General features: G+C 43.0%; 1 protein-coding gene across 1 annotated transcript in view; it reads left to right on the top strand.

Moving 5' to 3' along the window:
* The window catches only part of Ak7 (adenylate kinase 7), a 70,277-nt gene extending 47,773 nt beyond the window's left edge, over positions 1-22,504 (top strand). The window contains exons 11-18 of the mRNA XM_027950919.2: positions 818-946; positions 1,726-1,855; positions 9,584-9,712; positions 11,333-11,401; positions 14,532-14,729; positions 18,425-18,645; positions 21,846-22,004; positions 22,297-22,504. Coding sequence (XP_027806720.1) covers positions 818-946; positions 1,726-1,855; positions 9,584-9,712; positions 11,333-11,401; positions 14,532-14,729; positions 18,425-18,645; positions 21,846-22,004; positions 22,297-22,335 — 1,074 coding nt within the window. The 3' untranslated portion in view covers positions 22,336-22,504. The remainder of the gene's footprint in view (positions 1-817; positions 947-1,725; positions 1,856-9,583; positions 9,713-11,332; positions 11,402-14,531; positions 14,730-18,424; positions 18,646-21,845; positions 22,005-22,296) is intronic.
* Positions 22,505-25,040: the final 2,536 nt, after the last annotated feature.

Here is a 25,040-nt window from a genome sequence, read left to right as displayed (position 1 = left end):
CTTGCCCTCAGGACTGACTCTGGCGTTGCCTCCTCTACTCCTGCCTCCCTCCTGCCTGCCGTCTTGGTGAAATCTGTCGTCACTCGGCACACAGATATCCCACCCATGGAAATTCTTTTCATGGGCATGATTTTAAAATTTACCTTGCAAACACTGGGCCTCAGTTTCACAACTAATTTGGACTATTTTGAAAGAAATGACTACTTACTACTGATATTTTTATTTCTGTTAGAAGTAAACATTTACTCACTTATGAATGCCACAGAGCTTCTATAGCATTCAAGCAAGTTTTTCAGTAGAATAAATGGTGTTTTATTTTAATAAGTGTATTTTTAAAAATCAGAGTAGGGAACTGTGTTATAAATAAAAACAAGTAATATTCAGGCAATAAGACAGGCCCCTTGTGCACTGGACTGGAGATTCTTGTGGGATCACTTTGCTGTGGTTGTGTTCCTGACAGTGGCGCATACAGATGAGACGGGTAGCACCCGATGCCTAAGCACTTACTGTTTAGTCCTTTTGGGATGTTCCTGGGGGAATCTTGCGAGTGTCATCCCCCAGGCCCAGGTCGGTACATTTGTAAATGCTATTAAATCCCTGCTGAAGGAATGAACCTGAACCAGGACGTGAACCCTTCAGGTGCTTTCAGGATGACACAACATGACCATGATGGCAGGGTCTGGAGGCAGAGGCTCTGGAGTCTCTATGGAGGAAGGAGCCTCAGTTGCAGGGTCCTGAGACTGAAGAAGGCACATCCCTGAATGTGTAGCCCCAGATCATTCAGACTCACTATATGTTCTCTGTTCTCCTTTTTCAGCCAATCAAGATTTGTATCCTTGGTCCTCCTGCCGTGGGAAAATCCAGTATTGCTGAAGAGCTGGCCAAGCATTACAAACTACATCACATCAAAATAAAGGATGTGATTTCCGAAGCCATAGCAAAACTGGTAACATGCTAAACTACTTTATTGGGGATTTTTAAGTTCAAAAGATGCTTTTCTGAGTGCTGTAATATGCTAGCAACTAATTTTACCTGTCAAAGAGATTTGTTCTTCTATTTGGATTTTGTTTTTGGCCCCGGTTATGAAAACCCAGACTCCCGTGGGGCTTTCCTCAGTGAAACAGAAGCATCTTTCATGGATTGTCCTTGAAATTTAGTCGGCCTCCTGCTCTTGCTCAAAGTGTATCTTGTCTGCTCTCTGCTGACTGGAATACTATTAAGCTTTTTGTTTTTTTGCTTTTCATTCTTGCAGTATGTTTCTCAGGGTGTTATCAGAACCTTGACTGCTTTTCATCATTTTATTGGAAATGGTAGCTACTGAGAAAATTTTCCAGAAGTGATTTCTAAAATTCCTTTTTTCTTCATCTGGTGCTGGATGTTGAACCCAAGTCCTCGCTCCACTGATTTACGCCCCAGCCTAAAGTCTTGATTTCTACAAAATATGTTTCCTTCAAGTAAGATACAACCAAATACCTTAGAAAGGACTTGACTCTTAGGCAATTTTGGCATTAGCACAGAAATATATTCTCCTAAAAGCAGAGTAGGAAAGACCTTGAGTCTCCCATACATTGTTGTAGACAAACATATTCGACAAACCTTTGCACGGTCACTGACTACATTCCTGATTTAGGCACCAGCCATTCTCCAGGATCACTGGGCAATTGATTTGTGAGGAGCAAAGCAAAGCAGAGCCCTGTCCAATTTGAACATCCCTGTGGTCTGCAGGAGGCGATTGTTGCACCTAAGGAGGTAGGGGATGGAGAAGACGAGGGCGAGGAGGAAGAGGAGGAGGAGAACGTGGAGGATGCTCAGGAGCTCTTGGATGGCATCAAGGAAAGCATGGAGCAGAACGCAGGTGAGGCCGCAGCACACAGCTTGCCAATGGTGACTGCTTTTCACATCTGGTTTTAAAAGACTACCTGTTTGCTTCTGAAAGTGAAGCACTCCAGAAGTTATGATAACAACAAAGAAAATTCATTTCTAATCTCATCCCCCAGGGAGAAAAACGTCATTGTCAATACTTTGGTGACTGAAAATAGGATGGGAAAGAACTTTTTAAGTTAAAAAAAAATCATAAACTAGTGGGTAGCTCAGTGGTAGAGCACTTACCTAAGAGATGCTGGGCCCCGATTTGGTTCTCATCACTACACACAAAATTCAAATGTATGTTCATATATATTTTATAGGTATCAAACATCATTAATCAAAAAGCAAAGGACAAACCAAGAAAACAAATAATTGCGACCAATAAAATAATTAATTTTATTAATATATAAAATACCAGGCTGGGGTTGTGGCTCAGTGGTAGAGCACTTGCCTAGCATGTATGAGGCACTGGGTTCAATTCTCAGCACTGCCTATAAATAAATAAAATAAAGGTCCATTGACAACTAAGAAAAATATTTTTTTAAAAATTTATAAAATACTCAGGCAAACTAATAGAAAAATCTTTAAATTCTGCTGGGCACTGTGGCACATGCCTGTAATTCCAGCAACTCGGGAGACTGACAGACTTGAGGCAGGAAGATTGCAGGTTGAGGACAGCCTTGGCAACTTAGGGAGACCCTGTCTAAAATCAAAACTAAAAACTGTTGGGGATGTAGCTCAGAGGTGGAGACTAGCTTAGGCCCCATGAAGCCCGGGGCTCAGCCCCAATACTACCACCAGAAAAAGAAAAAAAAAAAAAAACCCATTAAACTCAATAAGAAAAATGGATGAATAACATGAACCAATAATTCATGTAGGAAGAAATAAAGTTTTCTTATTCACTTGATAATTAGTTATTAACCAGTTTATTGAACCAACTAATCACAGTAAGGTGTTTTATTTCTTTGTTTATTTTTATTTATTGCTAGGGGGTGATGCTGAAGGGAAATCGAAGAACGAGAGTTTGGGTAAATGAGAAATGAAAGATGGAGACCAGGCAGAGGTTCACAAGAGAGTTTATTTGTCAGAGTTGACAAATAAAGGCCATCTCTCTAAATCTGAGAGAGGCAAAACAGGCTTGGGTTCCCGGACTTTTATGGGGCAGGCTCGGGAATAAGAGCCTTGTGGGTCCTAATGAAGGTAGTTAGGGGTTGGGTTGGTATGAGGGAGTGGTGAGCCTTTCTCAGAAATGCCCTTGCAGCAGAATAGAATAGACAATATGATTGATGTATGTACATTCCATGTATGTATTATATATCAAAATGCATTCTACTGTCATGTATGACTAAAAAAAATAAATTTAAAAAATTAAAAAAAAAAAAAAGAAATGCCCTTGGACAGAAAAGCAAAACTTTTTCCTTAAAATGGCAGCTGTCACTTAAGATGACCATCCAGATGCTAAGCAAGAACTTTACAGGGGCGGTTTCTGGGTATCAAATCCAGGGCCCCCAGCATGCCACATGCTAGGCAAGCACTCTACCACTGAGGCACATTTCCAGACCAAAGGGTTTCTGTTTAAACTCAAACTCTGGATTCATTCTTTCCCCACCCTTGGCTGGAATTCCAAGCCTGTCCTCTTGCAACTCTCAGATAAGAAGCCAGTAACACCTGTGTTTACTCCTGCTCTAAATCCTTGACAATCAAATTTTCACAAACTGGATTTTGAACAGAGTTATCTCTAGGGGATCTTGCTACCCAGCAGGAAAGCAGAAAACCTTTTCATTTTTATACTCAGACGATTGAGACCTTCCTTCTAGCCATCACTGTAGAGTGTCTGGAGAGTGTCCAGGAGGTACGACTGGTGGGGCGTCTAATCAGAGCTCCCGCCCTCCTCTCCACCACCTTTGTTTTCTTTCCTCTCCCTACTTCGCCCCTCTTACTGGTGGCTGTTTCTGATCCTCCAGGGTTGATCTAGGGCTGCGGAGCCTGGGGAAGGTGGGGGGATACAACAGAGGCATCTGTGGCCACTCAGGTGGGAGCCATGCTGGGTAATGGCGCTTCATGTTCCTTCCTGCATCAGAATCCAGCCGTGTTGGGTTCTGCTGAGTCTGCACTGGTACCCATCCACTGCATGCCCTGGGGCACAGGACCTGACTGCCCTCCACGGCCATCCAGAGATGTCCTCTGGCTCCCAACCTTTGTCCCAAGGTGCTCCTCTTTCCAGCCCAGCTCCCCCTTGGCTGGGGACCCAGTTTCCCTGTCCTGACTTCATAACATGCCCTAGTGTCAGTATTGCCACCTCCCTTGTGGGATGTGTGACATTGCAGGGTATTCAGCCAGCCTGAGCACGGTCCCCTCTTATCCCTGACTCTTCCTCCTTAGTTTGTTGTGCCCCCTTCCACTTTAAAGTCGCTAGTCTCTCCCTGCCTTGCTCTGAGCTCAGGTCCCCTGTACTTCTCCTCTTCTCCCAGGCTGGTTCCATCTGGTAGAGAAAGTGGTTTTGGATGCTGATCCTGAGCAACCACTTAAGCCAGCTGCCTGTCTGAGTCAGCTTCTGCTCTAGCATGGCTGGTTCTGGAGGAAACAGGATTCGAATTCCAGGAAAAGTTCCCAGAGGAAAGCAAAGGAACACAGAAAACACGGATTAATACTTAAGACACAGCATTGCCTCTGGCTTGCCACAAGGCATTTGGGAGGCGATACTCTAGTTTTAGAGCTCAAGAGTTCTGGCATTCACCTTTTGGGGGAGGGGGAAAGCCCTCAAGACATTCCACAGTGAGAACATGGTGGAAGGAGATCTGGCTGGCAAGGCCATGTTGAGGGGTGGAGGGTGGAATTCTTAGTAATGAACAGGTGTATGTGGCCTTGTATACGCAAACCTTATGGCTGCGTGGAAGGCCACAGACAGGGCGTGGGAGCAGTGATCTATGCCACCCCAGACTAATATTCAGGCTGACAGGACAGCCGACTGTTACTTATTGACAGAGACTTCATAATTGGTCTTTGCAAGGACTCAAAGACACTGTCTACATACTTAGCGAAACACAATAGTACAAAATACCAGCTGAGCTTTCTTCACGCCCAGGACAGACGTTATAGCACAGACGTTATCGGAGATAGTGCAGTAGCCAAGTCCCCAAGCTCAAGAAGGACCTGTTCCTGGCAGGAGACACTGTTCTTCCCCAGCTGCCAGAGAGGCCAAAGAGGCTAGCAGCCTCCCGCAAGAGATGCAGGAGCGATTGGGAGCAGGGAAGTGGCCTTTGGAGAGGGCAGAGTGTAGAACGGCAAGCCACTGCCCTTCCCGCGTGGCACCCAATGCCAACCACTTCCTATGAGATGGGAATAGTTCATCCAGCCCTCTTAACATTAGGGAGATTTCTTTCCTCAAGGTTGTCCAAAAATCCTTCCTATTCATGTTTACCTGAAGCCAGGTCGTAGACCTTGATTATGTTTGAACAAAACAAGACCTTTGAACCCACCGCAGGGACATGAGGCGAGCTCACTTTCCCCTCACATGACCCTTTGTCCTGTGGTTCCAAGGATCCTAGCGGTGTGATGTCACAGTCCTGCAGCCAGGCCCCTGGGCCCCTGGCAGAACTCCATGCCTGCTGTCCCCAACAATGCAGCCAAAATGGGAACCGAAGTCCCTAAAGCACAGAGTGTGTTAGTTCTGGATTCTTTGTGTTCATCTCATCTATTTCAAAATGTGTGGGGTTATTAAGTCTAGGTAGTGGGATTTCCCGTGAGTTTGAAATAAAAAGGGAAAATCATTTGTAATTGTACAGCTTTGTAAATCTATTCTGTGCATAGATAATTGGAAAACCTTGGCCTATAGCTCTCTTTAAATCCTGTTTTGAAAATTATGAATATTCATTAATATTTTAAATATTAGTGGTATTTAAAAGAAAAAAAGCAGGTTGACATTTTAAAAGTTCCGGTAGGTCTGTACTCGTTCATTTCAAAGCAGAGAGTGGTCCAGCCACCATGGAAAACATCATGGAGGTTCCTAAAGAAATGGAAAATAGAACCACCATTAGACCTAGCGATCGCTCTTCTGGGCATGTAACAAAAAGATCTGAACTCACCAGCAAACCTGGCAGCTCTGGTCACGAAAGCAGGATATGGGAGCAAACTCAGTGTCCATCTACAGCTGGATGGATAAAGAAAATGTGTTATATACATACATACATGCGCACGCCCCCCCCCCCACACACACACCAGAATATTTTTCAGTCTTTGAAAAGGAGGAGATCCTGCCATTTGTCTTAACATGGATAGAACTGGAGGGCGTTAGGTCAAGAGAAATAAGCTCTGAAAAAAAAAAAAAAAAAAGCTTGCACATGGTATCACTTATTTGTGAAGTTTATTTTTAAAAGAGATCTAATTACAGATTTAGAGGAACAAACAGTGTAACCACTGGTGAAGATTAGGGTGGGGTGGGGATGGGGAGACATAGGTCAAGTGAAACAAAATCACAGTCTAGAGGTGGAAGGTGCCGCAGCACAAGGACTCCAGGGAATGGCAGTGTGTTCTAGCAGGGATCTTTGTTGAGTAGCGTTTTAGCAGCCCTATCACAGGAAAGTAACCAAGATACACAGCAAGTCTGCTTCACTGTAGTAACCATCTTATTATCTATATGTATCCCCTAGCAACACAGTTAAACCTCAGATATGCACATTAAAATTTATTTAAAATTAAAAATAAAGCAGACGGGAGAGATCACCTGCCCTGTAGCTCAACACTAGCCTAGGGAGGTGCTAGTTTTCTAGAATAAGGCCCTTGGGCTTGGCCCACCCAGTCATGCCTCTAAAACATTCCATAATTACCAAAAACTACATAAGAGGCCCCTTGTTGTTTACTGAACACACTTTCCTTCTGAATCAAGCAGAAATGAATGGTAAAGCCCAGTGACTTAAATAAACAAGGGAGCTCTTGAAAGGGACCTCAGCTAGATTTCTGATTATGTGTCCTTATCATAATGATGCAAGTTTTGAAAACTGAGACTAGATTGCTTAAATAAAGCTGGTCTTTGAATGTTAGTGAATCCCTCGATATTCTTAACAATGGTTTTATTTCTTTGTACCACTGCAACCTTACTAAGAAGTAATGTAAACCCATTTGGAGGAATTTCATTATGTTAAATAACACCTTTAATCATTATTTTATCTTGGTCATAACACTTAAATTTCTGAAAGACACAATTATTTCCTGAATCCTTTACCATCTAATGATCTGTGTGACATTGAAAAGTAGAAGAAAGAAGAGATGTTTTAATTAGATCATTTTATTGTCACTAGTAGGATATCAAAAGAGGCTAAAAACTATTTTATATAAGTAACTCCCTGATAAACTAAAAGCATTAGAAGGAACCGTGGAGATCTAACCTCGGGCTTGGCAAGCTTGCGTTACTGTTAGACACGCTGTTAAGCAGTTGAAGGACTGGCCGTGTCCTGAGTGTGACAGCTGCTCAGATAACATGCTGTCCTGTAACCACTGTGCCTTTTTAGAGCAGACTCCTCCCTCCTCAGGTCCACCTCCCAGCTTCCACGAACCCTGCATCCAGGGCTTGAGAGGGACCTGTGCCCTGGGCCAAGTCAAAAATGCCAGGCACAGAGGAAGTGAGGTGGGGGCATAGCCTTTTCTGCAGCTCTAAAGAGAACAGTGCCTTTGAAAGTTGGGTCAAGTTTAATTATCATTCAAATCTAGCAAATATTTCCTGAGCAGTGTGTGTGTGTGGGGGGGGGGGGGGCACGTGCACTAGAGACTGAACCCAGGTCCTCATGCATGCCAAGCACAAACTCTGCTACTGAGATTTAGTTCCACCCCAAGCACCTACTTTTATTTTTTTTCTTTCCACATTTTTTATTGGTGCCTTATGGTTGTACATAATTACTTATTGTTACACATTCATACCTGCACACAATATAACAAGATAACTTGGCCAATATCATTCCCCAGCACTTCCCCCCCCCCCCGTCCCTTCCTCTCACCCCGTAACCCCTTTCCTCTGCTGATCTCCCTTTGATTTTTAGGAGGTCCCTGCCTCCCCTACCTTTCCTTTCCTTTGTCCTCTCCAGTTTCCACATAGAGAAAACATGACCCTTGACCTTCTGAGTTTGGCTCATTTCTAACATAAAGGTCTCAAGTTCCATCCATTTTCCCGCAATTGACATAATTTCATTTTTCTTTTTGTCTGAATAAAACTCCATTGTGTATACATACATTTCCTTTATCCATTCATCCATTGATGGACCCCTGGGCTGGTTCCATCGTTTAGCTTTTGTGATTGGTGCTGCTGTAAACATGGGGATGTGTGTATCCCTGCAGTAACGTGACTTTGATTCTTTAGGATAAATACTGAGGAGTGGTACAGGTAGGTCACAGGGTGGTTCCGTGCCTGGCCTTTAGAGGAACTTCCATACTGATTTCCTTAATGGTTATACTAATGTATAATCCCACCAATAGTGTAAAAGCGTTCCTTTTTACCCACATGCTCTCCAGCGTTTATTATTGTTTGTATTCTTGATGACTGTTATTCTCACTGATGTGAGATGACATCTCAGTGTAATTTTGATTTGCATTTCCCTAATTGCTAATGATGTTGAACATTTTTTCATATATTTGTTGGCCATTGTATTTCTTCTTTAGAGAAGTGTCTATTTAATTCATTTTTCAATTTATTAATTGGATCAAATTTTTGGAGTGTAAATTTTGTGAGTTCTTTACATATTCTAGATATTAATGCTCTGTTGGAGGAGTAGCTAGCAAAGATAATCTCCCGTTTTATAGATTCTCTCTTTACATTCCTATTGTTTCCTTTGCCAAGCACCTACTTTTTGTGGGGTTTTTTTTTTTTTTTTTTTGTACCAGGGATTGAACCCAGGAGTCCTTGACTACTGAGTAATATCCCCACATCCCCAAGCATTTTTATTTTGAGACAGGGTCTTTCAAGTCACTTAGGACCTCGCTAAGTTGCTGAGGCTGGCCTTTGAACCCAGGAGTCCTTGACTACTGAGTAATATCCCCACATCCCCAAGCATTTTTATTTTGAGACAGGGTCTTTCAAGTCACTTAGGACCTCGCTAAGTTGCTGAGGCTGGCCTTGAACTCAGGATCCTCTTGCCTCAGCCTCCTGAGCTGCTGGGATTACAGGTGTGCACCACCACACCTAGAGACAAGCACCGACTTTTAATAAATCATGTGCTAGCAACATAAATGAACACTATCTCACTTAATTCTCACAACAGAAGCATTTATTATTGCATATTAGGATTACACAAGAGTAATATTGAGTTAAAATTGGGAGAGCTGGACTCAGAGGCACATGCCTGTAGTTCTAGATGAGGTCAAGGCAGGAGTCTCGCTCTATCTAGCTCAGGAGTTTGAGACCAGCTTGTTCAAGACTATGAGACCCCATCTCAACAAAAAAGTCTGTTAAAAAAAAAAAAAAAAACCACCAGAACTGAGTAAAACTCCGAGTCTTATTCGGCTCCACCTAAAGTTGTGATTGCAAGACAGTTTTCAATGCAGGCATGGACGTTTGCTTCTGTCCCTCTTACAGACAGCTCACTGCTATCCATTCATCTATCAAAACCACGTAACTTTTACTTTAAAAGGATCCCTATCACCCTTTTAACCACACAGTTCTTGAGGTAGTTTAGAACCTCATTCCCATGTAGACCGTGCTCCCCAGTAACATATTTTTTCTTTTCATCAGGCCGACTGGAAGATCAATATGTAATTAGATTTGTCAAAGAAAAGCTAAAATCTATGCCTTGTAGGAATCAAGGATACATTTTGGATGGATATCCAAAGACCTATGATCAAGCAAAAGATCTGTTCAATCGTAAGTTTTGAGTGTTTCCTATGTTTTGTGCATTTATATTCAGATAAATTGTGACCCTATTGTTCACTCAATTAAATAAAGAAATATGGAGAGACTTTTAAATTTGAATCTTGGCTCACCTTTTATTAGGTACATAGCTTTGTTTGTTGGTTAGTTTATTGATACTGTGGACTGAACCCAGGGGCATACTATGACTGAGTCACATCCCCAGATCTTTTTTTTTATTTTGAGATGAGATCTGGCTAAATTGATCATGCTGGCCTGTGGTCCTTCTGCCTCAGCCTCCTGATTAGCTGAGATAATACCTCCCAGGTAGCTAGCTGGGAATATAGGTGTGCACCACTGCACCCAGCCACAATGAATTTTTTTTTTTTTAAACAGGATCTTGCTAATTTGCTAAGGGGCTCACTAAGTTGTTGAGGTTGGCTTTGAACTTGCAATCTTCCTGCCATAGGCTCCTGAATTGCTGGGATTACAGGTATCCACGGTACCCAGCCATAATAAGAAATTTTAGTGAATCATCATATTGTAGGTTTATGTGTTGATTTTTTCCTCATTTTATATTCATTGTAGAAGTTTTTTTTTAAAAAGTAGAATAATATAGGAAGAAAATTAAATACGTGGGCAGAAGTCTAATGTGTTCCGTAATGGAAGGAGGACCTTTGCCTTCTTGGGGTTGGTAGTGGTCTGGTGTACAGTTCCAGGAAACAAGCAAAACAATCCTTGTTATTCTGAGGCTTATGTTCCCCGTTGTCCAGTGTTAAATGTATGTTTTTGTCTTTGTTAGAAACAGATCAGCAATACAAAGATTCCTTGTTTTTATCACTGGTATTTAATGTCTAGGGTCTTGTAGTTGTTGTTTTGGTGCTAGGGGTTGAGCCCAAGGGCACTCTCCTACTGATCCACACCTCCAGCCCTTCTTAGTTTTTATTTTGAGACAGGGTCTTGCTAGGTTGTCAGGCTGTCTGTCCTCTAACTTGCAATCTTCCCGTCTCAGCCTTCTGAGTCACTTGGATTACAGACCGGCTCCACCACACCCAGTTAGATGCATAGCTTTTAACTTTTTAAAAGTTTTTATTTCATTGTAGCATAAACACTTAACATGAGATCTACCTTCTTAATACATTCTTAAGTGCACAGTGCGTTATTGGTGACTCTTTGTCCTATGTTGTTCAGCAGATCTCTAAAGCTTATTTATCTAGCTGGACTAAAACTTTGTCTCCATTGATTGCTAATTCTCCTTCCCCACCTCCACAGCCCAGCACAGCCCCCATTCCATGAATTTGACCATTTAAGATCCCTCATGTAAGTAGAATCCCACAGGACTTTTTCTGTGACTGGCCCACTTCACTTAGCCTAATGTCCTTAAGGTTCGTCCACACTGCAGAAGTTTTTCTTTTTTCAAGGCTGAATAGCATTTCACTCTTTGTATGAACTACACTTTCTGTATCCATTCATCTATCAATTGATGTTTAGGTTGCAAGACTATTTCTGAACTACGTTGTCTACTGATGACTAGTTTTCATTAGTGTTTGTGAATTAAGATAGGATATTTAAGTTCTTGCTATGACCCTTAGTAATATGTTAATAAATGTTACTTCATATATTTTGTTCTATTAGAGGAAGATGAGGAGGAGGAGGAAGAAGTCAAAGGCAAAATGCTTCCCTTTGATAAATTAATTATACCTGGTAAGTTTAAGATATTTCTCCAAGATCACATTTAAATGAATGGTATTCAACATCTCGTGTGCCAAAACAATCTTTTTGAGTTTAATAAAATAGATCTATTTTTAGGAAAAAATTAAAAGATGCACACAAGCACAAACTTGGAAAGGAGAGAGTGTACCAGGGGTAAATATCAGAGATACTGAAGTTCTGAAATGGAGAGCAGTCCCTTGGAGAGCAGTCCTGCTGCTCTCCCCTGTGACCAAGGACCCGGTAGCCAGTAGCTGTCCTGGTGAAGGTGTGGAACTGAGTCACCTGGCAAGCCCACAGGGGCCTGGGCTACCACAGCCCCTTCCCTCCTGTTTCTGGCGCCATTATGCCTTTATTTCCAGAGGACCCTGTGACCCTGAGTGGAGACGGTCAGGTGAGAGCCTTCCTGTTGGCCACTGACTTAAGGAGCAGCACTTCAATCCACGGTGTCTGGACACAGATGTCTCACAGCGCACTGGAGATGGAAGCATAAACCACTTGTCCACCACAACAGGATTTGTGGAGCATGGGCAGGCACTCTGTGACCCTTTAAAAAGTTTTATGGTCACTTTTAGATAGTTCGCATGACGTGAATCATAGGGAGTCATTTTGAGTCATGTGATCAATAAAAGCAGCTATTTTCAGCAACTTACTTCAAGGTTGTAACTGAAAGGGCCTGCTAGCGGGCACCAAAGGGGTACAGTTGATAGCTGTAGTAATCTCTTCCCCTTGGTCTAGGCACAGCTGGCAGAGAAGCTTCTGGAAGCTCTGAGATCACCAGAAAGCAGTTATCCTCAGGGATGGATATTTATTGTCTGTCTGTGGGCTCTGCACCAATGGCAGAAACCCAAAATGCCAAAAGGAGGGGTTGTCTCAGATATGTCATTAATTTAGGTATACACTTTGGGAAAAGTTAGAGAGTAAAATTGATATTTTTTGAATAACTAGAACTATCCTATTTATGAGACTTTAACACTTCTGGGTAATATTCATTAATTTATTGCAAACTCCATAGTAAATTATAATGCTCTTGCTGAGGTAATTGGATAAAATTCAGCTTGATTAACAGCTTCTCATGTGCCAGGTACCGCGTGAGATCTGAGCTGGGGAACCTTTTCACAGTGCCATGTGGAGGAATGACACCCCGATTTACCAGATCCAAAAGCCAAACCCCAGTTTACCTTTCTGAAAAAGGGAAGGGTTTCCATTCAAACTTGGTCTAGGCTGCATGGAACCTTTTTTGGGGTTTCTATGGGAAAGCAAGGCAGATGAAAGGAAGCTCAGGGTTGGCTAGTTGGGGCGCAGAGGTGGTCTTTACTTGCCTGGCCCTGAGATGATTTGGGGCAGGGCAGAGACTGGTGTGGTATGAGAGTTGGGTCAAGTGGTGATGGCTTACTGAGAGGGGGTTGCTCTCAAGTAAACCCATCTAGGGGTGCTGGCTCATTGTCTTCGTTCAGCAAAGAATTGAAGAGCAGGACACAGAGATAGCAGGCAAGCAGTAGGTTTATTGCAAAAGTGGTGACAGACTTCTCTATGGAAAAGGGGCCCCAGAGCTGGGAGTCTGGTGGGGAATTTTGGCCTGTTCTTTTTACGGTCTCTGAAATTTCCTCCTTTCCTTATCTCCTCCTCTGTCCACACTCTCATCAATATTACTGACTGGTGTCCCCTCTGTCCACACATCTGTGTTAGTTTTTCTATTGGATCCCCCACTTAGGAGCATGAGTATGGAAGTGTGTGTCTGATTGGGTCCCCTGGTTGTGTCCACGAGCACTTTTGTCAATCAGGAAGTTGACCTCTTTGGAAGGCCCTCTCCGTGCTTCTTTGTCCTGGCCCTGTCCCGACCTCTTCACTGCCATCTTTCCTGGCTGCCTGCGCCCTTCTAGATGCCCCCCAATAAGTTGCCTGTCTTTGGAAACTCACAACTAGCTAGCTCTGGGAGCGGGGGAATCTCTAGACCAGAGGCCCCCCAAGACATCAAAACATCATAAGACATAGAAAAATTTAAAAATGACGCTTCACGTCAGTGATGAAGCCTTTGACTTTACGACATCAGTTCTGGACGCATTCTCACCCCGGGATCAGTCCGTGGATTTCCCCACTGCCGTGAGCTCAGGTCCAGTTTCATTCCCAGCCAGTTTAAGACAGTAGGTGCTCTGAATAATTGTCTTGAGATATTGCAAAATCCTGAAGTTCTCTCTGAATCATAAAGACCTGTGATTGTGTACATGTTCAGATATGTAACAACAAATCTCATCATTACGTACAACTATAATGCAAGAATAAAAAAATGTGGAAAAAAGGAACTTTGAAAAAAATCACCTACTGGTAAGTATATTTTATCACAGTAAAGTCCTTTGAAAATTGGAGAATCAAGTATAATACTCACTATTTGAAATATTTGATTAACTGGAATCTTCTACCTCCCAATCACTTGGGGGAAATAAGAGATAGTATTATACATATTTTGAAATTCTTCGATTATTAACAAAGTTAGTAACTTTCTACCTAGATTTCTAACATCCTAGAACTTAAATAGATTCAATTTCCAATAAATTTATTGACAGAATTTTGATTTAAGTATTATACAAGAATTTAGGAATTTAAGTGTCTCCCTTTTCAAAATGTACTACTCATGAAAACCACATGGCCAATGATGAGCAAAACAGATGAGAACAGTAGTAGAATCCGACTATTATGGATTTGTAGGGTCCCATTCCACAGCCCAGTCCTCAGCCTTTATTTCCACTGTTAACACAGGTGGCAGCCCCAGGCCCTGTTCACACCTGTTCCTCACACACCATGGGCACACCATCCTCTAGCCTTCCTGATACACTTAACTTTCCACTCTAGTGAGCTCTTAGAGTGCAAGTAAATGAGGTGTGAACCAGACAATCAGAGCAGAAATCGATGATTCTCCATCTTAGCGGGCTTCTGTGGGTAGCATGTTTTGGGGATGCACTTGGCCTGGGACCCATGTCTGCTGGTGCTATTGTTGAGAATATCAGGAAGAGCAACTTCCCTTGGGCAGCTTATTCCCCTGACCCACACTCTGATCTCACATTCACTCAACAAATACACAGCTCTGCGTTGCTGGGCCAACTCCAGAGCTTCTCCCTCTCTGCAGAATTCGTGTGTTCACTGGATGCCTCCGATGAGTTCCTGAAGGAGCGGGTGATGAACCTTCCTGAGACCGTTGTGGCTGGAACCCACTATAGCCAGGACCGCTTCCTCCGGGCGCTAAGCAACTACCGGGACATCAATATTGAAGATGAGACTGTCTTAAACTATTTTGATGAAATTGAAATCCACCCAATACATATTGGTATGAAATGAACTGCAGGGGGATGTGGATGTTCAGACCCAGGACACCCCTGGCAACCGGGGTGCACATCTGATGGGGATGGTGGGGATGAGGAGTGTGGGGTATAACCCTGTGCTGGGGCTCAGGGAGCCACAGGTGGACTGGCACTCCTCTGGGCTGTTGTTCCACCAGGGGACATGGTGGTGGAGAAGAATTATAGGAAAACATAGGGGTACATTATGAAATGGAAGCCAGATAGGCCTATTTTTAAAAAGGCATTTTGAAGAAATGCATTCTTACTACTGGTTGCTTTGGACCCTTCCTCCAGGTTTCTTGGGGCACCGTTCTGTCCCCATTGCTTGTCAGGCAGTGGCACTTTTCACAGACCTCAGACTCACCTTCTGTTTCCCACAACACACAGCTCAGCTCAGCACGCAGCACTGCTCAGGAACCAGCGTCTGCATCAGCCTCTCCCCACCCTCCTGTCCCCTCACACCTCAGAGCTGTCCGGCTTCCCTTGGCTCAGCGAACCTTCAGTTTCCTTTCTAGTTTTCTGGCTCTTGATACTTCTCTGGCTTTGGGGAAAACACCCGTTCCCTACCTGGCAGATAGGACAGCATTTGGAACCTGGAGTACTGTTAGGCTTAGAACTAAGAGACGGTGGGGACAGAGGGCTCACTCCAGCTCTGGCTCTGTCCTCTCATCAGTGAAATAGGAAAATGACCACTCTGGAGGCTTGTTATGAATGGTAGAGATGAGAGATAAAGTGCCTGGTGCATTGAAGGAGTTTATCACTATCCATACTAAGGCATAACGTGATGCACTATTAAGAAACAGAAAAATAAGCTGGACACAGTGGCACACACCTATAGTCCCCGCAACTCAGGAGGCTGAGGCAGGAGGGTCACAAGTCTGAGGCAGCCTCAGCAACTTAGCAAGTCCCCGTCTCAAAAAGGGCTAGGGATGTAGCTCAGTGGTAAAGTGGTTCTGGTTTCAACACCCAATACTGAAAAAGAAAAAAAATATATATACAAGTCTATAAAGTCTTCTCTGTTTTATACCCTCAGCATTGGTTGGGGTTTTCCATCGTTCCGATGTGTTTCTGCACAAGGAACACACTTATATATAAAGAGCTACTAATATGAAAGTCAAACTGTTTACCTAAAGAACTAGGAAAAAAATGGTAAATTTCAGAAAATTGTCATCTTTTCAGTAAAGGCTAAAAAATTATTTATAGAAAGAAAGATCAGAGAACCTGAGGAGAGACACTGAGGAGAAACCGAGGTGGGTGGAGGAAGGAATGAGTGACCGTAGTGTTCCTGCCCATCTTGTCTGTGCCCATTGCACTGAGCCTCATGTCCACACTGACAACTGGGAGATAAAGGAAAAGCAAAGGGAGAAGCAGATCACAGGTGTGGGCATTGGGGGGTGGTGTCTGAAGGTCAGGAATGCAGGCTGGCCTCATAAGGGTCTGCAACGGGACCTGGGAAGATGCTGGGAAGCACATTCTCTGCATGTCGGGAGTCCACTTCTCTGTGGGTCTTTTGTCCCATCTCTTTGGACCACACCCTCTGTAGACCAGTGTACTCCTCCTCCTGTCTGGCCCACAGCAGAGTGAGGCCACCGTAACCCTGGAGTTGCCTTGCTATCTGGGAGTTGAGCCAGAGCTGGACTTGACTCTGTGTCCCAACACCACATTCCTAGACAAGCAACTTTGCTGGTTGAGGTTTGGTCAGATATCACGGGGCCCAACAGCAGCTACCCAGTTCCAAGGGTCGAGGAGGATGTTGCAGATTATTTAGCAGATCACACTCCACTAAAACGGAACCCATTAAGAAACATTTGAGGGCACTTAGTGACATCAAGGTTGTGATTACTTGGAGACATCAGGGAGTACATCTCAATTTCAGAGGTCAGGCAATGGGGAGGTGGCAGGTTGGGCCTGTATTTCGCTTTTCCAGGATTTATTTCTGCTACTCTCTAATGCATGGGCCCTGCTCCTCCCCTCTTCTATTAGAACTTGCTGTGTCTCTAGTCTAGATCAAGGTCATGCACAGCAGTGGCTGCGGGTGAGATGCAGCAAGCAGTTGCCAGGTGTGCACTACCTTCCATTCTCTGCAGAAACCTCCCAGGAAAACCCAAGCATGAGCCGGGCACAGTGGCACACACCTGTGATCCCAGCAACTCGGGAGGCTGAGGCAGGGGGATTGCAAGATCCTGACCAGCCTGGGAAACTTAGCATGACCCTGTGCCAATATAAAAAATAAGGAGGATTGGGGATGTGGCTCCGTGGTTAAATGCCTCTGGGTTCAATCCCTGGTACCAAATAAAATAAAATCATAACAACAAGCCAGGCATCATGACACACAATTATAATGCCAATTACTCAGGAGGATCCCAAGTTCAAGGCCAGTTTTGGCAACTTAGTAAGACCCTGTCTCAGAATAAAAAATAAAAAGGCCTATGGATGTAGATCAGGGGTAGAGCACCTCTGGGTTCCAATCCCAGTACTGCAAAAAGGAAGAAAGCAAAAAAGGTTGAAAGGAAGGGAAGGGGGGAGAGTGGGAGGGAGGGGAAGAAGGAAGTCCGTTTTGGTCACAGCTGCAGAGAGTCTGGTTCATACTCCACAGGCCCTGTTGCTTTGGGCCTGTGACAAGGCAGCATATCATGGGGGAGCCTGTGGAAGAGCCAAACTTCTGGGCCCATGGCCTGGAAGCGAAGGAGAGTCAGAGGAAGAGTCCAGAGCCCCAAATCTCCTTCAAAGGCACATCCCAGTGACCTAAGTGTCCTGGACATTGTGCTCAGCAGATCAAGCACCACTGGGAGAGCAGGAGAACTCAGGTTCGTTCATCAGTGGATCCAGATGAGCCTGTGCTCTGAGGTTCTGGGCCCCGGTACAATATTGGTGGGTTAGAATTCTTGACCTTCAGGACCAAGGACCATGTACAAAATTTCATAAGTAGTTCACAGGTGCAGAACAAAGGAAAACACTGGGGAGCGTTGTTATCGTGGCTTAGACAACAGTTAATTGGCATTGTGACCTAAAATTTATACTAGCCATTAAGTGATGTAGCTACATCCCTGAAAAGTTTACAAACTAAAAAAATAAAAAGTTTACAAAGTATAAGAAGTATCTCTGGCCTTGAAAAACCTGATATGTTTACATATCAAGAGAGAGTCACCAGACTCCTACAGATAAGCTATTTACAACCCAATTAACCTCTGGTTAATTAGGTTCCCTGAGGAGAGGCTGAGAGGTGGGCTAACCCTTTCCCCAGGCGCTGGTTCTTCATCATAATGCTCTTATAATTTCATTTTATTATCAGATCTGGCATCTCCACCATATAAGCTAGGCCCCCTCTCTTAAAGGCTCTACCTCCTGATGTACCACCCTGGTGACCAAACCTTTCACACATGGTCCTTTGGGGACATTCAAGATCCAAACTATAGCACAGCCCATTCCCTAATCCATCCATTCAGATCAACAATCCGACAGACCCAAGCCCAAATCCTCCTGCTTAATTTCAGAGAATCATAAGTATTCCATGGGAATAGAAATTCTCAACTGTCGTCCCCTAGAAGAGGAAACTTCAGGGTAGTGATCTGTATAATTTGCTATCACAAGCAAATTATACAATAATAAGAAAGGATATCCCTAATAGCAGACAGCCCTAGAATATAAGTATGTGTTGGTCTCCCCTCTCCCATATTTAAAGATGTAGGAAAACTTGAAGATGCTCAGAACAGACTTGCCATCAAACAGCTCATCAAAGAGATTGGGGAGCCTCGAAATTATGGTTTAACCGAGGAGGAAAAGGTCGAAGCTGATCGGCGAGCTGCAGAGGAACGCCTGGCTAGGGAGGCTGCCGCGGAGGCTGAGTGTGAGCGCCTTGAGGCCATGGAGGCTGCGGAGAAGCTGGCCCGCTGGGAGGAGTGGGTGAGTGAGCATGGGGGGGAGGGGTCATGGAAACACCCTAAACATGGATTTCCGTTATATGTACCATCTTAAAAAGACATCCTCAGTCTTTTGCTTAATTAATGAGAAAAACTTGGCACTGTCAGTAGGATTAATAACATACACCTCTGTGAATGTGCTGCATTTGGCTGCGTGCTCTGACTTTTGGTTTGATTTTTCCTCCATTGACCCATCTAACCTAAGTGGTCAGCCTCCCTTTCCAAATCACTAAGGCTGGTTAATTCTGCTTCCCAAAACAGCACTCAGATCCATCCACACTCTCCACTTCTCCTGACCAGGGTCAGTGTGTCTCATCAGAATTAGGGGGTGTCCTCTCCCTGGCTCTTCCTCTCTGCCCCTGTCCATCTCCCACTGTTCCTAGCTGCTGCCAGGTGGTGCTTCTAACTTGCAGCTCCACCACGGGCATCGCTGTTTAAAGCTCCTCACGGGCTGTCCGGCTCCATTAGGTAAAAGTCCATTCTCCTCATTGTTAACTCACAAGGTCCTGAGTGTCCCTGGCACTTCGAATCTTTCCCAATTTCAAACTCTGCCCTGTTGGTCTTCTCACACCATCTGCATGACTGACTGCCTCATCACAACTCTGCTAAAAGTTTCTTCTAAGGAGGCTTTTTCTGGCCACCATTTGTAGAATTTCAACCCGTCTTCTTCCTACCATGTTACACACCCTTTCATACTTCTGACTTTCTTCTCTATCTAACAGTTCTATATATTTTATATGTTCAACTTGTTTCTTGCCCTTTCCTTGCACAGAATTCAAGTTACATGAGGACAGGAGTCTTTGTCATCGTGTTCCACTGCTGTATTTTTCAGTGCCCAGAACAATGCCTGAGAGGCACTAAGAAAATGTTGTGAAAAGATGGAAGGAAGGAAGGCTAGAAAAAAGGATCAGGGGAGGGAGAATGTCCTCAGCACACATCCTTGGGGGATGGATTGATTGCCTTGGCATAAATTCCTAAGATCTGTTGGGTCAGACTAGGCAAGGTTCAAGGTTTTGTTTGTTTTTTTAAAAATATTTTTAGTAGTAGATGGACCTAACTTTATTTATTTATTTTTATGTGGTACGGAGGATCCAACTCAGTGCCTCACAAGTGCTAGGCAAGCGTCCTACCACTGCGCCCCAGTCCCAGCTCAGCCCTCAAGTTTTGATATATACTTCTATACTGCCCTCCAGCAAGGGTAAACTGGTTCACACATCATCTAACAGAGGCTGTTTCCCAACACTTCATTCAACCTGGCTTTCTCAAATTTGTTCAAACATGTCAAACTGATAAAGAAAAACAACCATGTTGTATTTGGATTCATTCTCTGATCTCTAATTTGACAACCTTTCCAACTTTGTTAGGAATTGAAGTTTCATGTTGCTCGTTGTCACTGTGTGTAGGCTGTCTTTTTCTTGTTATTTATTAGAACTCCTGATACAGCAATATAATAGAAACAGCAATAACCTCAATTGGTCTTCCAAGACTTGCTCCAAGCATTCAAATCCCACTCCACTCTCTTTGTAGGTATGTGGCCCTGCCAGAGTTACCTTTGTACCTCAATTTCTCTATCTGTAAAATGGGGATTCAGGCCTAGAGATGTAACTCAGTGGTAGAGTGCTCACCCAGAATTATAAAGCCCTGGATTTGATCTAAGTGCTATAAAAATAAATAAAAATGATAAATGAATAATGTGGGAACAATGATAGCACCTACTTCATAAAGTTGTACCTGATTAAAACATTAATTAAAGGGCTAGAGTTGTGGCTCAGTGGTAGAGCACTTGCCTAGCATGTATGAGGCACTGGGTTTGATCTTCAGCACCACATGAAAATAAATAAGTAAAATAAAGGTATTGTGTTCATCTACAACTAAAAAATATTTAAAAAAAAAACATTAATTAACATAAAGCACACAATGCCTGGCCAATAGTGTGCAGTTACATAAACTCTTTAAAATAGTCTAGCTTTTTATAATGTGCTACAAATAGTTTTTCTGAATTAATCACCCATCTTTTAATATTATTTATGGCATTTTCTCTGGCCAAACAAATTTTTTTTTTTTGGTCACTCTCAAGGTAAAGTCATAACTGATATTTTTGCCTGAAAACAGATGCTTCTCAGCAAGACAGCAAACCCAGATACCCAAACTGGAAAGTCAAGCATCATAACACACATTGTGTTCCTTGTAGCCCGGGAGATGTTACCCCCGCACCCCACCCCACTTTTTTTTGTACCAGGGATTGAACCCAAGGACACCTAACTACTGAACTACATGCCCAGGCCTTTTTAAAAATGCTACTTTATTTTGAGACAGGGTCTCACTAAGTTACTTAGAGCCTCACTAAGTTGTTGAGGCTGACTTTGAATTCATGATCCTCCTGCCTCAGCCTCCTGGGCTACAAGGAACACAGATGTGCGCTATGATGCCTGACTTCCCAGTTTAGATATCTGGGTTTGCTGTCTTGCTGAGAAGCATCTCTTTTCAAGCAAAAATATCAGTTATGACTTCACCTTGAGAGTGACCAAAAAAAAAAAAAAAAAAAGCCAAAAACCTCAAAATGGCCTAAAGAAAGTTTATGAGTTCTTGTAACAGTCCAGGCTTCAGGTGAGACCTGATTTGGTGGCTCAGATAATTCACCAAGGAGCTGGGGTCTCCCTCTCTGCTCTACCTTCCATGGTTGGCTTCATTCTAAAGCCCACCTGATGGGCCTACCCTTAACTAATGCCCATGGGCAGAAGACACCTAGCCCAATAGGCTTAAGTCTTGCCAAAACCAAAACAACAGGCCCCAAAGGCAGGAGTTTTCAAAGGAAATCTGGAGTTGGAGAAAGGGGGACTACACACTGTGCTCTGAGCAGGGACAGCATGGTCACTGTACTAATCCCTCTGGACTCCCCAGTAGCACTCCTGTGATTTTGCTCTCTATTTCCTCCCCCGGGCAGCTGGAAATGTTTTTGTATCAGAAAGGATCCATCTTTTGATTTTCTAAATGACGAGACAGTTGTGATCACGTCATTTATGTCTTTTCTCTGCTGACTGAACATGTCATCTTTATCATAAGGTGGTAACATTTTTAGCATTATCCAGTTCTAATGCAGTGTGTGTGTGTGGGGGGGGGGTTGTGTAGAGGTTCTACCGTTTCTGACTGCATTTTCCCCTCCTCCAAACATTCTATTCTTAGAATAAGCGACTAGAGGAAGTAAAACGGGAAGAAAGAGAACTGCTGGAGGCTCAGTCTGTTCCCCTGAGGAACTACTTAATGACCTATGTGATGCCAACCCTCATGCAGGGGCTGAATGAGTGTTGTAAAGTCAGACCCGATGATCCTGTGGATTTTCTGGTAAGAGGTTTAATTTTTTAAAATATCAGTCTCAAAATAAGATTTGCCTGAAGTTTAATGGAAAACACCTGAATAGAGAAATTGTGGGTCTGGTTATTTGAGAAATAGCTTCAAATTCACAGTATACAAGAACATCCAACCCCTACTTATTCTTATATAATAGAATTTTATCATTCATTTGGAAGCAAAGAATTTACATACTTTTATTTTTAAATTATAAGCATTAATAGTACAAATATATAACTAATAATAAATATCTTATAAATTGTTGATTTGTCTTTTTGAATTGTAGGCAGAATATCTCTTCAAGAACAATGCTGAAACGCAGTAAAACTTCAAAGATCTTGTAACATGCAACCCTACAGAGCTAGAGATCAACTTAACAGTGTAATCTGAAAAAATTGCTTTTAGAAATGCATTCTTAGTTTTTTGAAAATTCTTTCTTTTTCTGTAACCAAATATTCTATAAAGTAGAATCATTATAAAAAGCTAAATGGCAATGAGTGAATGACTACTTCATTAAAACTACAATTGAAAAATAAATTGATAAGGCATCTGTGCATAGCCTATGAGATCAATGCTGATTTAATATTTCATTATTAGGTCAGTTCCAAATATTCTGCATATTCATGCCCATAGTAATTTAATTTACAGCACAAAGAAAATCACTAGCAGGTTCACTAATGATTTTACACAACTTGTTAACTTAGTACCAGGTCCCAGTACCAATGGTTAGAAATGAAAATAAATAGAACAGTTGTTGAGTCTTAGTAAGTCAGATAAGATTGGCTTCTGTAAGGCTGCTTCTGAGTTCAGGATCAAGATTCTATCTGATGAATCAGAGAACTGTAAACCTTGTGGTGGAAAAAAAATCCATGTTGCACAAAGAATAATACTGATGATATATGTGATAATTAGAAAGTTGCCAAATATATTTTGACAAATTAACTTTATGATATAGGCTTAAGCTCACAATTTTTCCCCAGCTCTGAAACCCCCTTAAAATTCCTAGATTTGCCTTAAATAAGAAATTACTTTAATGATATATATTTTCACAATGTAACCTGAATATAACTACATTTTTAAAATTATATAGACTGTATGTCTGTGTGTACATATATTATTGTTGTTGTTTATTTTTCTGTGGCATTGGAGATCAAACCCAGGGCCTCATGCATGCCAGGCAAATGCTTTACCACTGAGCCACATCCCCAGCCCTTCACATTTTTTTTTTTTCTTAAATCATGGTTGTATTAATCAACTTTTCATTTCTGTGGAAAAAAAAAAAAAAACCTGACAAGAACAATTTAGAGGAGAAAAGTTTAGTTTGACACCAGTTTCACAGGTGTCAGCACATGGCCCTCAGCTAACTATTGCTCAAGGCCCAAGGTGAGGCAGAAGGTCACGCAGAGGGTACTGCAGAGGAAGGCTGCCCAACTCTTGGCAGCCAGGAAGCTGGGGGTGGGGAGGGAAGAAGGGTTAGGGGTAACTAGAGTCCAAGGCCACACCTCCAGTGACCTACTTCTCCATCCAGTATTCATCTGCCTGCAGTTGCCACTCAGTAGTCCTTTCGGCTATCAATGGGTTAACCTAGCAAATAACCCACAGCTGAGGTTAGAACCCTAATCATTGCCTAAAGTCCCCTTTCAGAAGCTTGCTGCATTGGGGATCATTCTGTCAACACATGAACTTTTCAAGAGATATTTCCAACCATAACACATAGTAAAATACACATAACATGTGCCATTGTAAACATCTTTAAGTGTATGTTCAGTACATAAAGTGTATGTGAGAACATTTACAGTGCTGTGCCCCCACCACCATGATCTAGCTAAGTGACATCATATTGTAACTAAGAATGTTCTCTTTTTCTCCCCATCGTTCTTCTTCTTCGTGTGTGTGTGTGTGTGTGTGTGTGTGTGTGTGTGTGTAGTGGTGCTGGGGACTGAATCTAGGGCCTTATACACGTTAAGCATGCATTCTACCACTGAGTTACATCCCAACCCTGTAACGAAGCATCTTTTCATGGGCTTGCTGGCCATTTGGATATTATCTTTTGAAAAAAAATTAATATTCAAGTCTTTGCCCACTTTATTTTGGGTTGTCTTTTGTTGTTGTTGAACCCTAAGTTGCCGGTTCAACTTTCAAAACATACCCTGAGCCAGGCATGGTGGCACACGCCTGTAATCTCAGCGGCTAGGGAGGCTGAGACAAAAGTATTTTGAGGTCAAAGCCAGCCTCATCAACAGTGAAGTACTAAGCACCTCAGTGAGACCCTGTGTCTAAATAAAATGCAAAATAGGGTGGGGAAGTGGATAAGTGGTTGAGTGCCCCTGAGTTCAATCCCCGGTACTAAAAAAACAACTACAAAAATAAAAACCCTGAATCTATTTCTCATCCCCCCAGCACTACCTCCCCTGGTGCAGGGCAGCTTGGTTTCTCCCCTGGATTGCTGCTGTACCACCCCATCCCCCTACCCAGTTCCTTTCTGTGACTTCTTGTAGCTCTCAGCCAGAGGCATCTTAATAAAACAGAAGTCAGAGCAGCTTGAAGGCCCCTGCCTTCCTATCTCACTTGGAGTTAGAGGCAAAGTCCTGAGCTGGGCCTGGGAGGTTTTGTTCAATCTGACCCATGTGACCTCGCTGCCCCCCTCACTTGGCTCCTCAAGCCATGCTCACTGTTGGTGCCTTTGCCTGGGATACTCTGCCCACGCACATGTACGGCTTGGTCTCACTTCATCCATGCTCAGCTCAAATATCACCTGCTGAGAGAGGCCTCCCCAGAGGGATCTTCCAATGATACCCCATTCTGTTCCTTTTCTCAGCTCCCATTAGACATGATTTTTTTATCTGTGTATTTATTTTCCATCTCCCTCATTAAAATGTAGGCTCTATGAAGGCAAGGATTTTGTTTTTCTGTATCTCTAGAAATTGGAAGAAAACAAAGCATAAATATTAATCAGTGAATGAAAATTATTTAATTGATAGGTAACTAATTCACAAACATCTCTATGTTTATAGATGTATAACTAATTCA

This window comes from Marmota flaviventris, chromosome 2 (genome assembly GCF_047511675.1).
Source record: "Marmota flaviventris isolate mMarFla1 chromosome 2, mMarFla1.hap1, whole genome shotgun sequence".
NCBI classification, from domain to species: Eukaryota; Metazoa; Chordata; class Mammalia; order Rodentia; family Sciuridae; genus Marmota; species Marmota flaviventris.
This window is presented reverse-complemented; position numbering and strand designations above follow the sequence as displayed.